We start from the raw sequence: 22,250 nt of genomic DNA on the forward strand, positions 1-22,250 counted from the left end.
GTTGAGAGGGAGAGAGGGAGAGAGGGAGAGAGGGAGAGAGGGAGGGAGAGAGAGAGAGACGCTTTATTTTCCTCTCGCGACCTTGAATCCTAGATTTTCGAGAAACAAGACGTTTCCACGTGTTAGCGCCTTGAAAAGCGATCGACGACTGATCCCTCTTTCGCATATCGGCCTACTGTTATAACCACTGCCAATTTTCCTATTGTAGATGATACCCATTATCGCATGGATCTGACGTGCAGCCTGATCGTTATGACTTCTCCTTGAAGATTTACCAGGTCCCCGTCTTGATCGTCTTGATCCGAAGCTGCAGGTGATCTATCGTCTTGGTGGCGATCGGTAGATAAATGACGTGCGATGGCACCTCTATCATCTTGTATCCGGGTGGCACGACCGGAAAGAATTCGTGTATGGTGTGCACTTTACGATCGTTGATGTAAGCGCCAGTCGTAACGTTGCATTCGACTCGTAGGGCGTTCACCTTCAGAATGGCGACCGGTACGTCGGACGTGTGTAATTTATTAGCTTGCAGAACACGTTGGGAATCGAATTGAAGGTCAGAAACTTGACGAGTCCCAGAGGGTAATTTTTGTACGGGGAAAGCTCGATAGGAGGGAAGTATTCAGCTTCCGGTATGGAGGAGGTGCCTGATAAAGTCAACGTGAATGAATCCTCCATGATTGCGGACGCTCGACTGACCTTGTGAAATTACATAGCAAGCTTATATAGACGATACTTGTTTTTACGATTTAATTGTCCGCATAGGAACTTTGGACACAAGTGTCCACATGCAAAAGTATCGTACTCCTGATACCGCTCGTAATTGTACTTTACACTACCAACACCGAGATATCCGATAAGATCTAGCGGCGGTCGAAGATTGCCGAAACCGTCGAAATAAATGACTCGATCGTTCAGCTTTTGTACGCGACGCAATGTGTTCCTGGACCATCTTCGTCTTTGGGATTGACGATTGCCGACTCGTACTTGTACAGCCCAACCTTCGGCATAGCGTTCCGCATGAAGACTCCGCGACAATGTGGAATCTTCATGATCTTGGCGTACTTTAGCAGATCCGCATCGGTCAGCGCCCGGCGTGGTAGTTTCACTTCAAGTTTTTTGGCTTCAGATGAAGGGCTGTCCTTTTCTGTAGAGTTTCAAGTACAGTCCTTTGCCTAACGCGATGGCTTCCATCGTCTCGTTGTGCCTCTGCCTTTCTTTCAGTTGTTCCTTACTTGTATTCGCATCGTTCACGGCTTTTCTTCATCTGTCGCACAGTCTGGTACGATGCTCGCGCTTTGAAATTTGAGAACTCAATAAGCGAGACAGATTTCGGATCCAAGCAAAGTGGTACCCATTACAATTTGTGAAATCTATTTCATCTCCATTCGAATAAATTTCTGTTTCTAGCATAAGTAGGTGAGTCCTTTTTTTATCTGATTTTTGCTGACTTAAGTAAATTGGTACTATTTCATTACCACTATCGCTCTCTATTTCACAAACATTTATTGCCAAATCATTCATTTTTTCAAATTTTGGAATATCCTTTAAACCAATGGGAAAATTTAAACCTTCATACCTTAGCACTGAGCTGAAGTGAGGGTACGAACTGATAACGCTTACATTATTTTTAACTGGATGAAGAGCTGCCGTAACGGACCATAGAAAACAGTACGGATCATTGTTTCTAAGGTTCACGACTGCTTTCTTGATTTGTACATCCTTTGGTAGTTGGATGAAGATAGTATCGGCCACCGTGTATCGGTATATATTTATTAATGTTCACCGCCAAGTTTATAATTTCAAGCAATGACCAACCTGATTCCCTCTATTGAAAGTCTTCAATTATTATCAGTATTTTTTTCTCGCACATTTGTATTGAACCAATAGCTGATATCGGTGGACGGTAGTATAACTTCGTTTTTAGTGTTGAAAAACTTGTTCTTCGACAATCTTTCCAGCTTTCATGATCTCAAATTTGCAGGACAAGATGACGTTCACCTTCAAATTTCCGTCCTTTCGAAGTGCGTTTTTCACTCTAGCAATGAACAGTTTTCTTGAATCTTCCAAGAAACGGCCAAGTCCTTGTGTCGCAAGTTTGCAATCACTCCAGTCCTTATTCTTCCCTTAAAGGCAGATTCCAAATGATCCCAACGCATTCTGTCACTTCTTCTCTCTTTCGCTGTTCCTCCACCTCTTTTTCGAAGTTTTTGTTTAAATTTTTCGTTCAAAGATTTGAGGATTCCGATCGTTGTTAAAATTTTGGTTTTCTCTTCGATCGTAAGAGTAACGTTTCTCAAAATTTTGTTTGAAAGTCTGATATTTTGAGTGCCAAATTTCGTCCATTTTTCAATTTCTGCAATCGATGAACCCTTCTTCAGAAGTTTATACGCTCCTTCCATAATCTCGATCAACTTTTTACACTTTGCAGAATCCATCTCGTTAATAGCAATAATGCACTGAAGGTTTAATAAACAATGATCGCTGCGCATCATCGAAGGGCCTTTTATACGAAGGTTTCAAGGTTTTCCTGTAATTGTTTTGCATCGGTTCGAGCGATAAGACACCTACCTGAATTGCGCACTTTGAGCTCGAACTGTACATCAAAAAGTTTCCGAAGTGCACAAAGGGTCGCTTATCTTTTGCGAGTAATTCGATACTCTGAATAACAAGGTCAAAACAGTGTTCGGCTGCCGCCTGAAGTCTGCATGGGGGGTCGGGGGAGTCATCGAAAGCTTCGGGGAGGGGGCTGCCATTCGAAACCTGCACGGAGGCTTCCTGGAATCGAATGGCTGACAAATTTCCTGGATTCGATGCTGTTGCATCCTCGATGCGCAATTCTGCGAAATAACGTTCGAGGTCAAGACGGCCGAAGACTGCCGTTTGAAATCTACACGGATCGGGGTTGGGGCAAGGGGCTCCATCAAAACGTCCCGCGAGAGGACCGTCGGCTCTGGGAGCAATCTTCAGGGACTTAGCACGGACACAAACCGTCGAAGGTTTGTGTTGTTGTGTAGAACCTTCTAGAAGGTTCTAGAAGCTTCCAGAATGTTCTAGAAGGTTCTCGATCGTGTGTAATTCCTAGAATCGAGCGCAAAATTCCCGAAATGTGACGCAAAATTCCCGGAATCGAGCAAAAATTCTTAGAATCGAGGGGTCTTGATAACGTCACTTCCGGAAATTGTGAGCGCACACGTTGCTAACTTAGCACGAACACGCACCTTCGAAGATCCTAGAGTGTCGGTATATGTCGGTGCAGGAATCTGTATCCAAAACCGGCCCTGTTATACTACTTACCCAGTCTAAAGTAACCAAATCTAACCGAAATGCGAGGCTTCTATCCACACTCGTAGGATAACACAAGAAATGGAGGAATGAAGAGTAGCGAATCTTAATGTGGGCCGAGATAACGACATTGTTCGTAAGTTGACTGCTTGATGTCGCTTAACGTCGATTCTCGTTGGGGTAGCTGCTTTATCTGGTGTCTCCGTCGGGTATTGTGGTCCAATAGATTTTCTATATCTATAGTTTGAGAGATGCTGGATGCTGCTAGAGTCGGCGCAAAATGAGGACAGATTCGGGGGTACGAGGTGTGTGGGCGTGGTGACGGGCGAGAGGGAAGGACGAGGAGTACAAGGAAAAGTGGGGCGGTTTGTCAAACTGCCTGCGGGTTTCGCGAAACTTGGGATGGGATCGGAATTGTGAATGGCCTGGGTGGTGGTGAGACTGCTGAGGGTGCGCGGCCTCGGAGAAGGTCAAACAGTAGTAGGAGGTTTGAGGGTTCGAGGGATAGAAGATAGGGGTAGCTGTGCCAAACGAGAACTCACTCTTATTCAGTTCGCTCTCAGTTAGTCGATACACAACCCGACGTGTCCCAGTGCCTTTCTGCTGGTCTAGTCGGTTTTTTCGACAACTTTCTCTCCTTCCTCCTTTGCTATACCTTCATTTATTTCAACCTGCCTCTTCTTTGCGCACTATCTGTATAACTTGTCTTTGTCGTGGTCCTACTGATGTTTATTCGCTTCGTTGCTTCTTAATACTGTCTACGTGAATTTTCTATATCGAACAGAATTACGTTGTAAATTATGTAGAAAGTTCCTGCACCGTGTCCCTAATTCGACTGCGCTTCGAAGTGACGTGTATTCGCGTGTGGCAAAGTGGGCGTTGTCCTTCAGAAACAACACTAATCGGTTCTGTGTTGATATTTAGTTTATGGATGACACGCCCTTTACACGATTACCACGCCCTCTTTCAACGATTTACACGCCTATTTTCACAACGAAAACGCCTGTTTTTACCATAAACACCCCCTTTTTCTAATACGACTGCCCATTTCTCTAATTATCCTCCCTTCTTTAACGATTTCCACGTCCCTTTTTCCGATCGCAACGCTCTCCGAAGATCAGTGACTCGTCGTTATCTAATTTCATTCTCTATGCTTAGTGGGAATTCTTGTGATTGTACGTGAAAAATGTGTGTCTACGTGAATAGTCATGATGATACCTATGACATTTCTTGATTTTGAGATAATAGTGTAAAAATGCCAGTAGTTGAAGGGGACGACGACGAGGACAATAATAATGACGATGACAATGGCTGTCGCAAGGAGGCGCAGCAGCAGCATTGGATGGATGAGCATTGCGACTCATTACCACAGACCGTCTGCAGTTCTCGCACAATTGGATCCGAACAAAGTGAAAATTACATATAATTTAATATGTTAAATGCATTATTAACACTTTGCTGACCGGTCACGAGTTAACTCGTGTTTGCACTTACATTGGTTTGTGCAGTTTTTAAGCCAAAAACAGAGGAGGTCTCGGCTGCACGGGATAGTTTTAGAATTGGCTTGAAATAGCCTGTCAGCAAACTGATAAGTTTCTGATGCACACCTCTATGATTACTCTTTCTCGTCTTGTATTCATTTTAAACATTTTCAAGGAACAAAAGTAAACCTGTGATGCATACATTCATATAATACAATTTTCATGAACTATGAAACGCTAGCCCAAAATCGATAATACTTTACCGGCAAGGCAAGATTAGGCAGAAATATATTAGTCAGAAATGTTTTCGTTCGACAGAACTGATATTGGGAGTGAACTTGTGAGGTTAATAACCAAGGATATAAAAACAATTGAAACGATTCAAGTATTTGCCTATCCTCAAAGTCGGAAATAAACTCAATTTTGCCCCAACCCATCCGGAAGTGTATATAATGATATTATCATTTTGTATTCCCGTTACCTTCTCTAATAAGATTATACGCCGAATAACTTTTAGAACAATCGTAGTAACGCTATTTCAAATATCCGCAACCTCAAAAGGTTTTATAAACTTTATGTGTAATAAGAGAGTATTTAAGTTAATGGCTTCTTAGCCACGAACTTTTTCCGTCGTTTTCCACGACCCTTGGTGGAGAACTTTTATTATCTTCTCTTCTTCTCGAAAAAGGAAACACCTGACCGAGAAACTTTTACGGGCCTTTTTCTTAGATCTCAAATGTCCGTGCAAATAGATTTTGCATTACCATGGGAGTTATAGGAATTGTTCCGTGCAGATGCGTTACAGAAATAACATGGAAATGAGATTAGCGATAGATTTCGAAATTTGCTATCAGTGCTGCGTGAACGGAGCAAAATGTATAGTTGTCATTACAAAAGCAATGGTTAGTACATGGACATTAATAAGTTATAGTGAAAAATCTAAATCTTGACACAATTTTTGACGTCATTCTAGACTAGAATTTTTTGTTAACCAAATACTAACAATTACATTAATAAGTTTAATTTTGCGTATGGGAATAGCGCTAATTCTCTCAGATGTAAAAATGTAAATACGGGCATTACATTGTCTGTGATACTTGGAACGAATTTTGAAACTCAGCTTACAATCGTGATTGTATATACGATATATCTTTAGATGCTCGACAAAAACTTGATAGAGCACAAATTTTGTTATTTCGTGTGATTAGGCTCTCGCCATTTTCCTCTCTCCCATCGCAACGTTTTCTATTTTTTTTCCTGACCTTTTTTTCATTTCTTTTCCCGCCATAGGCAAGTCTCGCCCTATTCGTCATATTGGATTTTCATATGGAAATTAGGATCGGATAGCTTTAAGTTAAAAGAAGTTGAAAAGGGAGCGGAAGAAAGTGCCGGGTCGTCCACTCACCACGAAATTTGCATTGAATTGATTTCGAATCGTTCGAAATTGATTAAGGATTTTCAAAGGAGATGATTGATAGTAGTGGATATCGTCATAAATTTTACCATAGAATTCAGTAGCCTCTTCCTTACGAATCTCCTTCTCTCTTCATCGCTCTCCTTGATTGTCTATCTCCGTCTTTCCTTCTTACATTCATTTACCTATTTCTCTTTAAGCCCACTCACTAATACGAGAGCAGCTTAAAGAGGGAATAAAAGGGGAAGAGGAGCGCCGTAGTTTATCCAGTTTCAGTTTCGCGCTCTCAGGGGAATCCCCATTCGTAGCCGTGCAAAGAAAGAAGAGTATTTGAGATAGTATAAAAGGGGATAGCATAAAAAAAATATGTTAAAAATTTGTCATAACGAGAACTCCCGACTTCAAACTCCGAACTCCAGACTCCAGGGACTGTCTCTCGTTATGTCAAATGATACGGTAATAACGACTCACGGGATTGCGTTTTGTACATTAATGAAGAGAACATTGCGTATCAACGTAACAATGTAACCTAACCTAACCTAAAAGTTAACGTTCCTACGCGTCAGTTATGTTTTACGTACCCGGATATTCCGCGGCTCTTATTTTACATCCGACATCGTACGTATCCATTTTATTAGCGTCACTGGCAATCGACACGATTACCATCTTCTGACTGACCACGACTTCCGCTCGTAATTCTCTTTCTCTTCGCTCTGCTTACATACAGACGCCGATGCTTCCTGGTATTACGGAACAAAATATTCTCCCACGCTTGGTACAGGATCGATATGCGATCCCTTTCAGCACATGAGCCCTCGTTAGGTAACCTGTCAACGCCAGAAACCAGTTCTATTGATTACTGTGATCCTCTTCTAAACTGCTGATCCATCGCATATTACCATATTACCAAATATGAACACATATTTTTTATCGCGGTAATATAAACGGATGCGAATTTCCTGCTTCCCTTTGCAAGAAAAATAATCCGATACCTTTCCTCGTAGCTGTAACAGTCGCTCTGCGACTATCAAGGCGTGACAGTCGAATTGAAACAGCGTTTAAAGTATTCTGATTTTTGTGCAATTGATCAGCAATGTCGCACCGTATAGACGAGACGGCGTTGGACAACTGGCGTAAACGTAATGCCGTAAAGAAACAGTTGCTGTTTGTGAAGTATGCACATGTGAGTTTCAGATAAGAAGGATGGTTTAACTGGTGAAAAGCGTTTTTAGAGAGAGAGAGAGAGAGAGTGTGTGTGTGTGTGTGTGTGTGTGTGTGTGTAAGTAATAATGGTATATATGGGAATAATTGTCACATAAGTAGGACGATAAAGCTTTTTGTTAAATATTTGAATAAAAAGCTTGACAGGTTTTCAAGCCGGATAGAAACTCTTCCCTTAATTATCCGGAGATTATTCGGGTTTTAGCTTCGTTGAAAAAATAATTATCCGTCCCTCTTGCCACGGTAGAATCTAATTTTCGGCAGAACCAATTTATTAGGTTAAAGACAATTTGCCATTTAATTGTTCACTCTATTTAGATGAGAACCCTCGTATTCCCATGTTACGTCACTGTAACTTTAGAGCAAGAGTTACGGACTTTTCGAGAAAGAATTGTATTTTACATTCTTTACATATGTTTTTGCGTGATCGGAGAACATTATTGTGAGTTCTGTGAAAACAGAAGGACATGACGTGTGACATAACACAGCATAACGTTGCACGATTTCGTACTTCAGGACTTAAAGAGAATGTACGTAGAGAAAAAGTTTCTAAGACGACATGAGAAATAACACGGGAAAATGTATCTCGTTTTAAACAAATTTCCCCTACATTGCAATTAAATTAATGACAGTTGTTTTATGACATTCCATAATAAAGTTTTTAAATCATAAAAGATACGAAACGGGATCGCACTAAGAATAAAAGGAATAAAATTCAGAAATTGCTAGAACAATAAATTATCCGTGCGATACGCGAAACTTTTCGCTTCCATTACGAATATGAAGGAAAGTCGAACGAAGCTGAATTGTCGATAATATTAAAGTCTTTACATCGACCCGTTAAAGCGAAAGAGAGAAAATGGAAAGAATGAGAGAACAGAAGTTTATATTCTCATGGTTCAATTCGGTCTACGAGGGATAACCTTAAAATAGAATTCTGCAGTCTCGCGTCATCAATTCCCTAACCCGATGAGATAGAGAGAGAAAAGATAGAGGTGAGAGGATGCGTGAGAGACGTGCTGTTCTTCTCGGAAAGAGAGAAAGCGAAATGGCTGGGAGAGAGTGAGAAAGTAATAGAGGGAGGGAATCAGAGAATTGGTCATGCGCCTTGCTTAGGGTTAGGTTAGGTTAAACTGTTCGTTTCAGAAGGCAGCTTTTAGTTTGTTGCGCCCCTCACTAGAGAACGGATCGAGAAATCCTTTTCGCGACGGAAAGCATACAAAGACAAGCAGAATACGAGAGAAATAAATTAATGTGATAAAATTAAAAAAAAAGAAATAAAAAGAAAGACAAGATTTTTTTTAAGTGCGAACAATTATTTTGAAAAACGACGGAAAAGATGCGATGTTTAAAATGGTAATTTGTCAGTTACCGACGGAACTATGAACGATAATTTATTTTCTACCATTCTTATGTTCTTCGTATTTTATCCACTCGATAACTCGACGATGACACGTAATGATTTTGACATTGTCATCGTACGTGACGATCAGCGAAGTGATCGAGTCGTCGAAAAATAGAGAATGACGGAATCGCCGACGGTCTCGATCGGCAAGTGCACCGACGAACGATCCGATCGGACGATTATACTGGTAAATAAATAAACAACGCTTATCTTATAGGATATCGGTAAAGAAGTCTTACCGATTGTGGGTTAGTGTCCATGCTTTTTCACCATTTTTAAAAAATTACTCATTGGGGTGGGATAATTTTTTATTTGTTTTTTCGCGTTCTCGTAATTTGTGTACTTACTTCTTTTTATACCTAAAATTTTCTTTCTATTTCTCTTTCTTCTATTGTTACAGCACATACAAGATATTAACAGTCAGGTAGCGCAATTTCGGGATCTACTTATTAACATCGGCCAGCCACGGGATTGTCCAGAGTTAAGAGAGAGGATAAGAAAACTTCGAAGAAGCTGCGTCGAGGCTTGTAAGAACACATCGCAATTGGTATTGCCGCAAATGCGTAGGTAGGTCGAAGGAATTTAATAAATTTTACGAAAATGTTATGTCTTTGAATTGTGGCTAAACATCTAAATTATACAATACATAAAGAAAAAGTAATCCACCTCCGTGCAACAGTTAGCTGCTCAATCAACGTTCAGATTATAATCTATCGATCGAGTCTCGCGCTGCAAGTTAACTGATACACGTATAACTAGAATTGGCTGCAAGTCAACCCTTCATTCTCACCCTTATGCCAGTTTTGCACGCCAACATTTTTTACTTTTACCCCCACCATTTTTCAATCATCATTTCTATTGTGTTGCTGCTATTTTCTTTTTACTTCGCTTCACTCTTTCTTCTTTGTCGCCTTTCTCGCGAGGCATAAGTTTACTGTATAGAAATTATGCGAAATTCGCACGCACGAGGGGGCATGCCAAAACGTGAATTAAAAGAAAAAAAGAATAACGGGACGCGTCTCATTTTTATTTGTCTCGCTGTTAATTAACAGCTACATACGATGTAGCGCCTTTTTTACGAAGGAATGTGATATAGCTTTAAAATGGTATTCTATTCCAAAAATGAAAATTCATAAATTCCGATTAACTGATTGATAACGACGCTTTGGATAAAGATTAACTCTTGGACGCTCTGTTCTTTCCGGCATTATTTAGAGTGCTTGCCGTTTGCTTATCAGTAAGCCGTTCCTGCTGCGAAGTCACTTTGCAAGTGTTTTCGAGAAAATATTGTAATTAAGATTCACATGAATATTTAATGATCGATGGTACTCCGAATTGGAAATCCATGTTCTTTAGGGCTCAGTAGTTCGTTCATTTTACCCTCATAAGGCAACAGTGTTTTGTAACGAAATGCTGCCTTTTATTCCAATTTATGCACGTAAGTGATGCTGTGTGAGAGGCACTCCATTTTAATTTGAATCTGAACGATTTTGATTGATCGTAATATTCGAGTGTATATTCGCTTGTGTTGTAAATCATAAGTAGGCTGTACACATAGGCAAGCGATTCAACATTCAAATGTTATTGCACACTGTTACATTCATACGAATTTTTTATTTTTATTTTTTTAAACTTCCAACATTTTTTCTAATATTGACTTTATAGATTTGTCAAACAACTATGATAATTTTTACTTTGGATATTCAAGTCTCTAGCCCGTCTTTAATTTTTGATATTTTCAGAAATGCAACTTGTTTTATACGATCGAACCGTCTTCGTTAATTAAGAACTTGGTAATAAGGCAGTGTTACATATTGTGGACCTAGATAATTTAAGGCTATATTGAGCAATAAAGATATCAAAAAGTTTGGTGAGAAAAGTGAAAACCAATAAAATTTTTTCAACTTAACAAAAGAAGCGCTGTACTCGACATTAGATTTTTTAAGGCCTCTCAAATGCGTCGGTTTAAATAATTAATCATTTGTATACTGAATTTACAAATGATTAATGAAAACTGAATATGTATATGTAAAGTTTTATACTAGCGCCATTTACCAAGAAGACGTTTCCCTACTGCTGCAATGAAAATCAATAAAGGACAATGAATTTCTTTAAAAAACCTATAAAATTTTCCATCACCCAATATATAATTAACGCTAAAAGCTTTAAAATATTTGCAATATGCCTATTTACTTACTAAATATGCCTATTAATAAATTCTTTTCACGCAATATTCAATTTTGAGGTAGCAGTTATTATAGTATACTGTACCATAACTGTACATACATAGTACACTGCGAGTACAAGTGTGTAGGCAAGTATGTGTTATTCCCCATTCTTCCTACGAAAGACACTTTTTAACACACATTTGTGTTATAACTAACTGACTATCATAGAGAGGATAGGGAACAACACACTTCCTTAGACACTTGGATTTGTAGTATATAACTTTCGAAATCAATTCCGTCATATGCTATCAATTAAAGTATCATTAGGTCTACAAGCTATACAAAATATGCAAACATTTCGTGGAACTAGGTTAAGAACCACGATCTCGTCAGGAGCGGCACGTGTCTGCACTTTAGAGTCGCACTCGGTCATTCGAAAGAATTAAATATTTAAACAGCTGTTAGTATGGTATCAAAATAATAAAAACTTCAATTTGTCCTCTAAATTTCCCAATACTTTTTTACGACTTTCATATACAATCAGCTAACAACATAAGCTTAAAATATTTTAATCTTCTCGAAGACAATTTTATAAGGACACTACCAATCCGCTGATAAATAAGGAAAATTATGTACTTATTTTATTTTTTCGATAATTCACGTCATTAATCCACTTCGCAAAAACTTTGTTGCTCTATCGTTTCCATTATGGCCTCCATCCTCTCAGTTTCCGGTTCCTAGAAGATCTGCCGTCGGCAAACAAACAGACTATAAAGGAAATGCCCCCGGATAGAACGTGTAAAAATAAAAAGAAAAGGAAAGTTCCGAGGATTCTTACAACTGTGTCGTACAATGAGTAACAGAGGTGAACTCTGCCGCAGCTTTTCCAGGTACTTATTATACTCAGGTCAGCCGCTCTCCAAGAAGGGTCTAGGGTCCGTTTTAATGAAACTCTAAATATTTCATGCAGTACTTGGCTAGTTTCGATTTGAGCTTTAATCGTAAAGAGATAACAGCTCCTCTAGATAATCATTTCCGGATAATAATTTTCCTCTTCACGCACTGCGAAACTTCAGTAGAAATTATTTTTCAGCCAATATAATGCGAGGACGAAAGTATTCTTCGAAGTTTTGTCATTTAGCACAAAGTTCCATACTGCGTGCACACAACCATTCCAATTAAGCTATTAGCAACGATTAAAAGAAAAAACAATTCGCGACTAATAAAAATTTCACTAGTATACTGGAAATTTTCAAAAGTGCTAGACTTCAAATTGGTTTCTTTTATTTTGTTTACCTTAATTCCCTTATTTCTACTGTAAAACGTCTTCTTATATACGTATTTTACAGTTTGTGTTAGGCGACGCTTATAGCTATAAGCATGCAAATGGTAAAATTGATTAGCTTTAACGTCCCGAGTCACCGTCACTTCGTTTCCATTAACGAGGTAAGAAAAAAAGAAGCGCAGAATACGTAATAAGGTCGATAGAGTGAAAAGAAGTTGTCAGTACTTTAGACAAAAGATGTTTATCAAAGGAGAATCAGCCCATACTTTGGATAATTGAATTCTAAGAATATTTCAGGATCCTGACAATGATGGTCAAATGTTTGACCTCGCACACGCTGAACACATTAAAGGGGTTGTTTCAGTTTTCCTTTTCTTTATTTTTTTAAACATGCTTTCTTTCGTGAGTCAAATAGCTTTGTCCCATATACGCTTGGACTTCTTGTTAATTGACGCTTTCCCAGCAGTGGAAGTACCAGACCACGTAATGAACCCTGAAGCAAGATCAGAAGCACTTACAAGGAAGGTCACATTACTGTACCCCCACAACCTGGGTTGAAAAAATTATATTTTGTAGTTCACATCAAAGTATAAACCCTCACACAAAATGGGCTGCGCACTTGCATATTTAAGGGTGAAATTAATTCCTCAAAATCGGTGATTTTTTCGTTTTTCGCTGATATCTTCGAAACTAAAATAAATACGGCAAGAGTTTAAATAGCAAAGTTATTAATTTTTCAGTGCTCTGTAATAATATGTAGTTGAAAATTATATGAAAATTTGGTATTTATTTTATTTTCATAAAAAACGTGTTTTTTATATATTTTTCTTCATCTGATCATCAAAAAAGTTCTTACTTTACCTGAAAATTCAACAAGATTGATAAATTTGTCAAACGGAAAATGTTTACATACTTATATATGTTTAGTATATTCAGGTATGCTGTTCTACTCTTGTCTTATTGTACTCATAAAGCATTTACTTCTAGTTTAGTTTTGTGCATCCATTTTAGTACAAGCGAATAAGTATCAGATGGTTTTTTTCCATTCTATATAAAACTTTATTTAATATACATGTCTTCATTTTATTTACTAGAAGCCTTTAATTCATGTATTAGAGCTATTAAGATGTCTACACGGAGAGAAGGATCTGGTACAAAGTACCAACTATCGAGTAGAAAGTACCATAAAATTCTCGTACATGGAAACTATAGCGACATTCTGGCAAATATTATTATAAAACAAAAGAAATTTTACTAGATAATATAGTAATTTTTGTTATCACAGATGTTGCCATGACTTTTAATAGTTTTTATATGAAAACTGATACTTTTTACTATAAAGTATGGTAAGCGGTGTGGCTGTTACCGTGAATTGCCGTATTATATCCATAAGTATTGACATTTGGAAATTATAACCTCTTAACCTCAATCGTATACGAAACACGCCGTTAATTACTATTTCAGAGAAAACATTTGTTTGAATGGGATATTATACTTGTTTCCTCTCGAATAGTAATTAGCTCATAAAATACTTAATTATTTGTCTACATTGTCTACGGGAAGGATCAAAAAATTATGTTACGGAAAAATTACTATTTTGGTTCGGTAAAAATTTCTATGGTACTTGTAAGACTTCCAATATGTCCTCTGGTAGCGCTGCTGTACCATGCTCCCTTGGTAGATTTTACTTTCATGGCTTAGCAACTTCTACCAGATCCTTCTCTCCGTGTAGTACTCATGAAAACAGGAGGAAAAAGCAGGTCATGCACTTATCAGTTTCTTCACTTTCATATTATGGAATATATTCATTACAATAATGATACTCCTCAAAGAAGTGTTTGAGACACAAAGGTTTTTTGCACCACGAACATGTTATAACAGCTAAATCACCACAAATGTGACATCGCGGTTCCGAATTATCTCCAAAACCAAACGTCACCGGATTAATGAACTCAGGGGGTGCTTTTTTCTGTGTAGCCACTTTTGTACCATGCATATTTAAACATATTAATATAATATGGGCAAGAAAGTTAATTGTAAAACAAGGGACTGCAGTTTGATGATGTTATTTCTTAAATGCAGATTTACATCGCTACCGGAAAGAATTACTACATCTGAAAAATGCCTAACAAAATTTTGCCATATTCGAAAATCAAACACATCTAATAGTTGTATTTGCCCTGTTGTTCCTTTTGGAATAATATCTAATACAATTTTGTTGTTAGGAAGAGTTACTATATTAACTATTTCTGGACAGTGTCCACTCCAGGAGTCGATTAAGAGTGCACGCACTGGTGTCGCGAATATTCGGAAAATAGATTTCGATCAGCTACTGTTTTACGTTTGAAAAAAATAACTCTCCGGTTTAATGAGTTCTTGAGACGGAAAAAACGAATGTAGATTGATATCATTGACTTTTGAGTCGAAACAATTAAGTTTATTATGTCAAAATAGAGGAAAATGTATAAAGTAACACGTTTTTTATGAAAATAAAATAAATAAACAATTTCTATATAATTTTCAACTACATATTATTGCAGAACACTGAAAAATTAATAACTTTGCTATTTAAACTTTTGCCGTATTTTTTTAGTTTCGAAGATATCAGCGAAAAACTAGGAAAATAAAATAAATAAAAAATTTCTATATAATTTTCAACTACATATTATTGCAGAACACTGAAAAATTAATAACTTTGCTATTTAAACTTTTGCCGTATTTTTTTAGTTTCGAAGATATCAGCGAAAAACAAAAAAATCACCGATTTTGAGGAATTAATTTCACCCTTAAATATGCAAGTGCGCAGCCCATTTTGTGTGAGGGTTTATACTTTGATGTGAACTACAAAATATAATTTTTTCAACCCAGGTTGTGGGGGTACAGTAAGGTGACCTTCCTTGTTAGACATTCCAACAGGAAAGTTAATACCATCCTCGAGAATTTACAAAATTTTTAAGTAATTCAGAATCTCTGCTGAATATACATATTGCGGCTGGTTTTCCCTTGGCACGATGTGAGCGATTTCATCAGACTTTGGCCACCCGTATTTTATTTGCTGTGCTACGTGGATTCGGTCGTTATTATTTTGAACGCAGATATCCCGGAGACAGTGCATCGTATCAAAAATTATAAAAGATGAAAGTTTTCTTTTTTTAGTATCTACAATAAAAAATATTAAAACATTTTTTCGAGTAATTTAAACAGGTTTTCAAAAAAGAGAAATACACAAAATATTTTTTCCTGACCAAAGCCTCATCGATATCGGTGTTACGGAATTTTTTTAATATTCTGTAGACAAAATATGAATTTTATGCAAAATTACAAATTGGGACACCCAGCCGTTTTCTAATCACAATTTTTTTTAATTTATAAGAACACTAATTTTTGTTAAAAATCTGAAACAAAAATAAATAAACAAATAAATTCTAATAAATTAAACAAAAGTAATGCGGGCTTTAAGTTTATAACCCTAAAGACAGTCTCAACCCTGAAAAATACAGAGATAATTTAATCAAAAAAATTATCGATGGGGCTTTGATCAAGAAAAAATGTTTTGTGTATTTGTTTTTTTTTTTTGAAAACAGGTTTAGATTACCCAACAAAATTTTATAATATTTCTTTTTATTGTAGATACTAAGAAAACACAAAACTCTCATTCTTTATAATTTTTGATACGGTGCACCGTCTCCGGGATATCTGTGTTCAAAATAAAAACGACCGAATCCACGTAGCACAGAAAATAAAATACGGGTGCCCAAAGTCTGATGAAATTGCTTATGTATAAATAAATTTAGATCTCTGCAAATACATATTTGCATTAATTTCCTTGGCTATTTTACTGATTATTGTAAAGATTGAATGAATAATAATTTTTATAGAAATTGTACCGAATTGGATAAGTTGATTTCATGAGTTTACGAACATTGGAGCTTACCGTACATGCCTGCCGATCCTATGAAATAATCATTAGTCACCGATGCACTTACAAATTAGCCACGAATGCATCTATCAAGAATCCAATTAATTCAATTAGGGTTTTACTTGTTAAGAGGTACAATTATTTAGAACGTTTCCAACCCCTAGAATCCCCATTAACGGAAGGGCTTTTTTTGCAAATGAATTATTGAACTTAGCAAGGAGTTACATGCTTCTCCAGATGATTCTATGAAAGGGAAATCACCAAATGCATTCTAAATCATCAATGAACTTTGAAGATTTAGTCTCCCTTTTGGAAAATGTATCAATAAATGATTGCATTCAAATATTGATATCGCTATCGGTAACAGTGTTCCTCTTTCCGTACTCATAAGAACTATTAATTAAATATAAATCCCATAAGTCAAACGGATTAAATGCATATTATCATTCGCTTCATTAAAAAAATCGCAATTGATTGCTGCAAGCGCGAAATTTAACGACAACCAAATAAACGAGGAAGACGAGTGCATGATACAGGAGGGAGGTTGACTGCAATGTACCAGTTAGATCATGAAGTTCGTGGAGCCACAGATAGACATTGTGACGTCAAAAGTGTCAATAGAATTTTAGTACGAAAAAAAATCTATAAGTACCTACAATGTGTTCTCCTTAGATTTATGACTCCCAGTTTAAACTTTCTAACCAAATCTACGTCATAGTGCCGCTCGATATTTTTTATTAATCCTTCTAGTCTGTGCAGAAAGTGTAACTACTGAAATTGATAAATTCACGGCGGGAACGTTATCGGGCATTAATCTTCTTGTCTTAATAAGTATTAGTATCTGTTAGTTTCTGTAATTATTCACTTTATACAGTTAGGAGCAAATGATATAACGGAACTTAGCCTCTACAAAATGCAATTTTATTTACAAATCCTTCACCCGAGACTGATAAATCTAATAGAGGCACGTTGCGTGTGTATATCGTTTTGGAGGGAGAATTACTCATTTTTTATTTAAAATTGATATTCATCATTTTCTATCGATCGAAAGTTGATTTCGTTTACGATCTAAATGTTTGTATGCTGCTTTTTTTAACCTTTTCTAATTTATATTTTTCAGTGCTATGGATCTTGGCATACCTGCGGACAGTCCAAATTTGGTTTTACTATTCTTCGTAAGTCAACTTTTCCTGCGTGAACTCTACAAAAGCAAAAATCTAGTGCGCATCGTCCCAATGGACATGTCTGGATATTACGGTAAATCATATGCCGAAATGACCGTAATTTACAAATACCAACTGGCGGAAACACATTTGGGTTATTTAAAAAAAAAATTTTTGTTTGCGGCTTCTTTTGTATTCGTCATTGTTATAATACAATAGTTATTGTCACAATAGTTACAAATACTTACTATACTAGCGCTACACATTCATCTTACATAATGTATACATACAAGTGATATGACACAGTATTATACGAATCAGCAAGTATTACATGATTGTAGTACATCTTTGCTTACGAAGCTTCAAATCAGTATGTTAATCCGTGTAAATTCATAATCATTTCAGAGAGTAAAGCTGGTCCTTCAAATATTGGCAACGTGATATCCCAAATCCTCCTGTGCAAGCAAATAACGCCAGATTTCAACGAAGAGGAAATTTGCAGCATCCGTAAGGATTCCGAGGAGATAAGTGCGCTGATAGCAGAGCTTCAGGAATTCATGCCACAGTCCGAAGCGGACACGGGTAATTAAATGGAATATAAAAAATTGCAGAAAAAGAAAGTAAGATTATCATTTAGCAGCGATATTTCTACAAGAGGTTCTTTGATTTTCAGAACGTACGGTCGCCCTTCAGGAACTAGGAACTCGTCCCAGTCGCAACAATGGGAACGGAAAGAGTTTTCGTTGGGACAGCAATACCAGACATCCCTCTTACTTCCGAGGAGGTTTCAATCTACTCTGTTGCGCCGCACGGCCTAATTACATCTGAACCGCCCTCTATCGAGGATTGTCCTTTTGACGTCTTGGTCGGACATCAAATCGAATGCTTAGAATCTTACCAAGCTCAATGGAGATTATCCTTCTATTATGTGGTGCGGATAGTCTATCAGTACTAGACTATGCGCCCATTTCGTATTATCCTTCATCGGATAACCACTTACTTAACTCTTGTCTACTCAACTAAGAGGATGATCCTATTTTCCGCTGCCCGCTCATCGCCTCTCTTCTTATCACTGTAAGACGCAAGCCGGTTGTTACACTTCTATAGGGCACCGCCGATATAGATATTATACAATTTTTGGGTCCAAACTTTATGAATTCCATATTCTCCAACTGAGGGAACACAATAATTAAAAGAAAAGAAAACGTAAAAAGATACAAGGGGAGGACGCAGAGTGTAGTTGATTAAAAAAAGGAAATTAAGAGAGCAAGAGCTCAGGATAAATATTAATATTCGCCCTTTGCGATATCCTCTATTATTATAATTATTATTATTATATACTAGTACGGATTATTCAATTAATCCGTGGAACGTAGAACGAGCTAGTTGTGATAATTAGTTCCATTTTTGAACGTGGAGCAGCTCCAAGAGTTTGATATTTATTAATTATTATTCTTAGACCGACCAATGAGAAAAAATATATATATATTATCCATTGATTAATCGTAGTAGATAAAAGACTTGATTACAATGCGGGTATCTTGTAGATTTATAGAAATTGTTAGAATCACATTTTGACTGTACTCTTAACCGAAAGGGATTATCAAACTATATTTTAAAGAAGTCAATATTATATAATTAGTGCTAATTAGTATTCTAACGTTTTTGCAAGTAAGCGGACCAACCTTCGGTGATACAAAACTGGTACTATACGTCGGTGTCGTATTTACTAATGTGATGCATGGAATGTCGAGAGTCGAAATTAATACTTATATATTAAAGTTTGAATTTTCATTTACTACTATTATGAATTTCAAGAAGTTGCTCTCTGGCCTGTGGAGTCGTTGGAAATATTTTACAATAACGACTTCCTTCTCCGTAGTTTTCGATAGTGATATTATTATAGTGATGATAAGATTTAATGAGCACCTTAATAGATATATTAGGGTATTTTAACAAGGGTTTCGGGAAATATATCCAGAAAGAATGGACGTCGTTTTAGAATTACTTGGAGTTTTCATTAATTCCTTTGCCCACTCTAATAACTGGTCAATACATGCTAGTTATTTTTATTAATTTTATTAAAGTGATTTATTCACAAATATCTTTTGCTTAAAAAATTTTAATAGCATTCTTTAGTTGACGTACCTTTGCTCTTAAACATTAAGGAATATTTGCAAAGGATGGACTAAATTATTTCCTCTTCTTTGAATGGATGCTAGTTGATATTACAGGCATTGAATAAGTTTCTTGGGAGATACGATTGAGATAATACAATCCTATCAAAGAAAATAGGAAACACGTAGTTGTTGCCACTCGATGAACCATCCCTGAGGCGATCAACGATACAACCAAAGCCACGAACACTAAACCAAATCGTAAATATCATATTAATTAAGCCTTTTATATAATCCATATGCATGGTGAAAACCAAGGCAAAGTGAGCTATTTAGTGAAATTATTCAGAATACAAAACAAATAGTATTTTCACTACATATTATTTACAAATCTATTTGCTATCATTAATATATTGTTATCCAAGGGAATATATGCAAGTATTCCTAATTTTTTAGAATTTAGTTAAATTTTAAGGTGAACATGTCCCACTTTGTCCTAGTCTCCTGTACTGTCTCTAAAGCATATACGCACCCTCTGGAAAAAGTTTAGACTGGAAGGATTTGCCAAACACGGTAGCCTCTAAATTACTCAATGCAGTGAGTAAGAATACAAAAAGTAGAGAACCAATGTAACCACCAAATACAGTGTGCAGCTGAGACGATGTCAGCCACCACTTGTACATTTGCATACCAGAAAAAAGTATGACAGTCAGAATGGAAGACAGAACAAAAGAGACACCACTGGTAGCCGCTGTAATAAAACACAAAAACTTTTAGAGTCGTGTTATATATCTTACCAGCTCGTATATTTTACTGAACGGTATCGCAATAACCTTGACCATTCCTGCATACTCACCCATTGATATTATTTCACTATTTTCTTCGTAATTTTCCGAAACGATGAATAAACTTTTTACCAGCTGTGCTGAAGTTATACTTTAACTTTTATTTAGACCCGGTGCAATAGGTTCGTTCGTGCAAGCGTTTTTACGTGCTCCGAAGTACTACAAGTATGTTCGAAAAATAAGTCGAGAGCGTAAAGTGAATCGTTGCTTCTCTGGGGGTCGAATATGTAACTAAAATGTAGTGAAAATGATAAAAGAGAATAGTTGTTAGCCAATCGTTGTACTTGTCTTCTTTCGACCCTAACACGCGATTGGCTAACAGCTATTTACTTTTCGTATTTTCATTACATTTGATTTAACAATCGACTCCCTGTTATATACATTTGATTGCATAGATATAGAAAAGACATAGATGTAGCATAAACTGATATTATAGGTGAGGGGCGTGAGACAAAATGAGGGGGGGAAGTACGCTGCATAACCAATCAAACTCAAGCTGACCCCTCCCTTACTGTGTCTTAAAATGATTGGTACTACCGTTGAGTGTAGATAGGTATAGAGGTGCGGAGGACGTCGTGGGGGTATGTCAGGCATATACTATAGTAAAGTTTTAGTTCCAATCCCGGCGGGTAGATGGCGCCCCGAAAATCCCAAGCTATCTTGTGGCGCTGTCTATGAGTGGGGATTTGTACTAAAAGCGACTGTAGCGCGCACGCGCAAATTGTTTGCAAGAAACAAGCACCATTTGTTCCGAGTGACATTAATAACACAAAAAACATTCTAAATAGAATTAATGATCGAGAAATTCTAGGATTTATCACGTGTATCAAAGATTATATAATAGAAACAAATTTCAGTGTTATAACTCTTATTGCTTTCTATTGAGAATGTATATTTTCGGATTGTAGATCACATATGCAAGTGCACATAAATAAATATAAAATCATTTTCTTAAATAACTATGTGTTATTTGTTGTTGACCTTACCTTAATTTTTAAGGGAGCTTCCCATTTGTTTTTATTAATAATTTAGATATGAAGAACATACAAATGTATTTAAAGGAAAATCGTGCATATGGTTTATCTGTCAATTATGCGGTAGAGCAAATGACTTAACTACTGAAATACAAGTTCCGAAGAAAGTATAAAAAGTACATGATGCTGGTCGATAGGCAAGGCATTGGGTTAGGAGGCTAGAGATCTGTGGTTCGAGACAATCGTGCATATGGTTTATCTGTCAATTATGCGGTAGAGCAAATGACTTAACTACTGAAATACAAGTTCCGAAGAAAGTATAGAAAGTACATGATACTGGTCGATAGGCAAGGCATTGGGTTAGGAGACTAGAGGTCTGTGGTTCGAGACTCTCCGTTGGAAGTTTTTTTTTCTTCTTAAGGACGTTATGATTTTATTTTAAATACAAGGTATTAAGGAGGTTGAAGCGTTTCACGCCGGTAAAATCAGTGCTCAATATTTTTCATCGTTTTTACATAGTTTTATGAATTAATTGATTGCAGTGAAGGGTGATTTGTATTATAACATGTGCCCATAATCCATAAAAACATTCAGAACGATGAATTTACAATAATATTACCTGACCAATATTACATAATGCATAAAATTTACAAAAACGATTACTAAAATTTAGCACTGATTTAACCGGCGTGAAGTGCTTCAACCTCTTCAAAAGTTGTACGGGCTGCACGCTGAAGGTAAAAAAAATCGAACCAAATATCAATTTTTTTCTAGTTTCATTTATTACTTTATTATAATAAAGGCATCAACAATAATAATCTACAAGCTTCCACATCACCCAAGAGGTGCCGTAGTCGATACGTTCCCATTATTTAACGTAGCGGGACCCCAGTAAGCCTATACTACGATCAAAGATAATAACGTCATACAAATGATCCATTTAAATAATTAGCGTATAAGCAAATCACAATAA

General features: G+C 36.8%; 2 protein-coding genes across 10 annotated transcripts in view; one reads left to right on the forward strand and one right to left on the reverse strand.

Annotated features, from left to right (window-relative positions):
• Window positions 1-18,194, forward strand: part of LOC107266494 — an 18,954-nt gene extending 760 nt beyond the window's left edge. Inside the window, exons 1-7 of one of the 8 annotated variants that reach the window (XM_025083765.1) lie at window positions 3,860-3,896; window positions 4,444-4,460; window positions 4,551-4,694; window positions 9,207-9,373; window positions 17,299-17,435; window positions 17,747-17,923; window positions 18,015-18,194. In XM_025083765.1, coding sequence (XP_024939533.1) covers window position 3,896; window positions 4,444-4,460; window positions 4,551-4,694; window positions 9,207-9,373; window positions 17,299-17,435; window positions 17,747-17,923; window positions 18,015-18,169 — 798 coding nt within the window. In that variant the 5' untranslated portion in view covers window positions 3,860-3,895 and the 3' untranslated portion in view covers window positions 18,170-18,194. Of the gene's footprint in view, window positions 1-3,832; window positions 4,695-7,204; window positions 7,364-8,519; window positions 8,994-9,206; window positions 9,374-17,298; window positions 17,436-17,746; window positions 17,924-18,014 lie in introns of those variants that run through there. The other 7 variants (XM_015737034.2, XM_025083774.1, XM_025083776.1 and 4 more) reach the window with 7 other exon arrangements.
• A 92-nt stretch (window positions 18,195-18,286) lies between these two features.
• LOC107266505 (protein KRTCAP2 homolog) lies at window positions 18,287-20,501 on the reverse strand. Of its 2 annotated transcripts, XM_015737085.2 has the most exons (4): window positions 20,315-20,501; window positions 19,991-20,209; window positions 19,490-19,707; window positions 18,287-18,413 (listed from the first exon to the last, which is right to left on the reverse strand). In XM_015737085.2, exons 1-3 carry the CDS (start codon window positions 20,316-20,318, stop codon window positions 19,535-19,537), a joined length of 396 nt encoding a protein of 131 aa, XP_015592571.1. In that variant the 5' UTR covers window positions 20,319-20,501; the 3' UTR covers window positions 18,287-18,413; window positions 19,490-19,534. The 2 variants fall into 2 exon arrangements, with proteins under 2 accessions (XP_015592571.1, XP_015592561.1); XM_015737075.2 differs by lacking the exon at window positions 18,287-18,413 and having other exon boundaries at window positions 19,404-19,707.
• Between the last annotated feature and the right edge of the window lie 1,749 nt (window positions 20,502-22,250).

The sequence above is a fragment of the Cephus cinctus genome, unplaced genomic scaffold, assembly GCF_000341935.2.
Source record: "Cephus cinctus unplaced genomic scaffold, Ccin1 Ccin1_scaffold0021, whole genome shotgun sequence".
Classification (NCBI taxonomy): Eukaryota; Metazoa; Arthropoda; class Insecta; order Hymenoptera; family Cephidae; genus Cephus; species Cephus cinctus.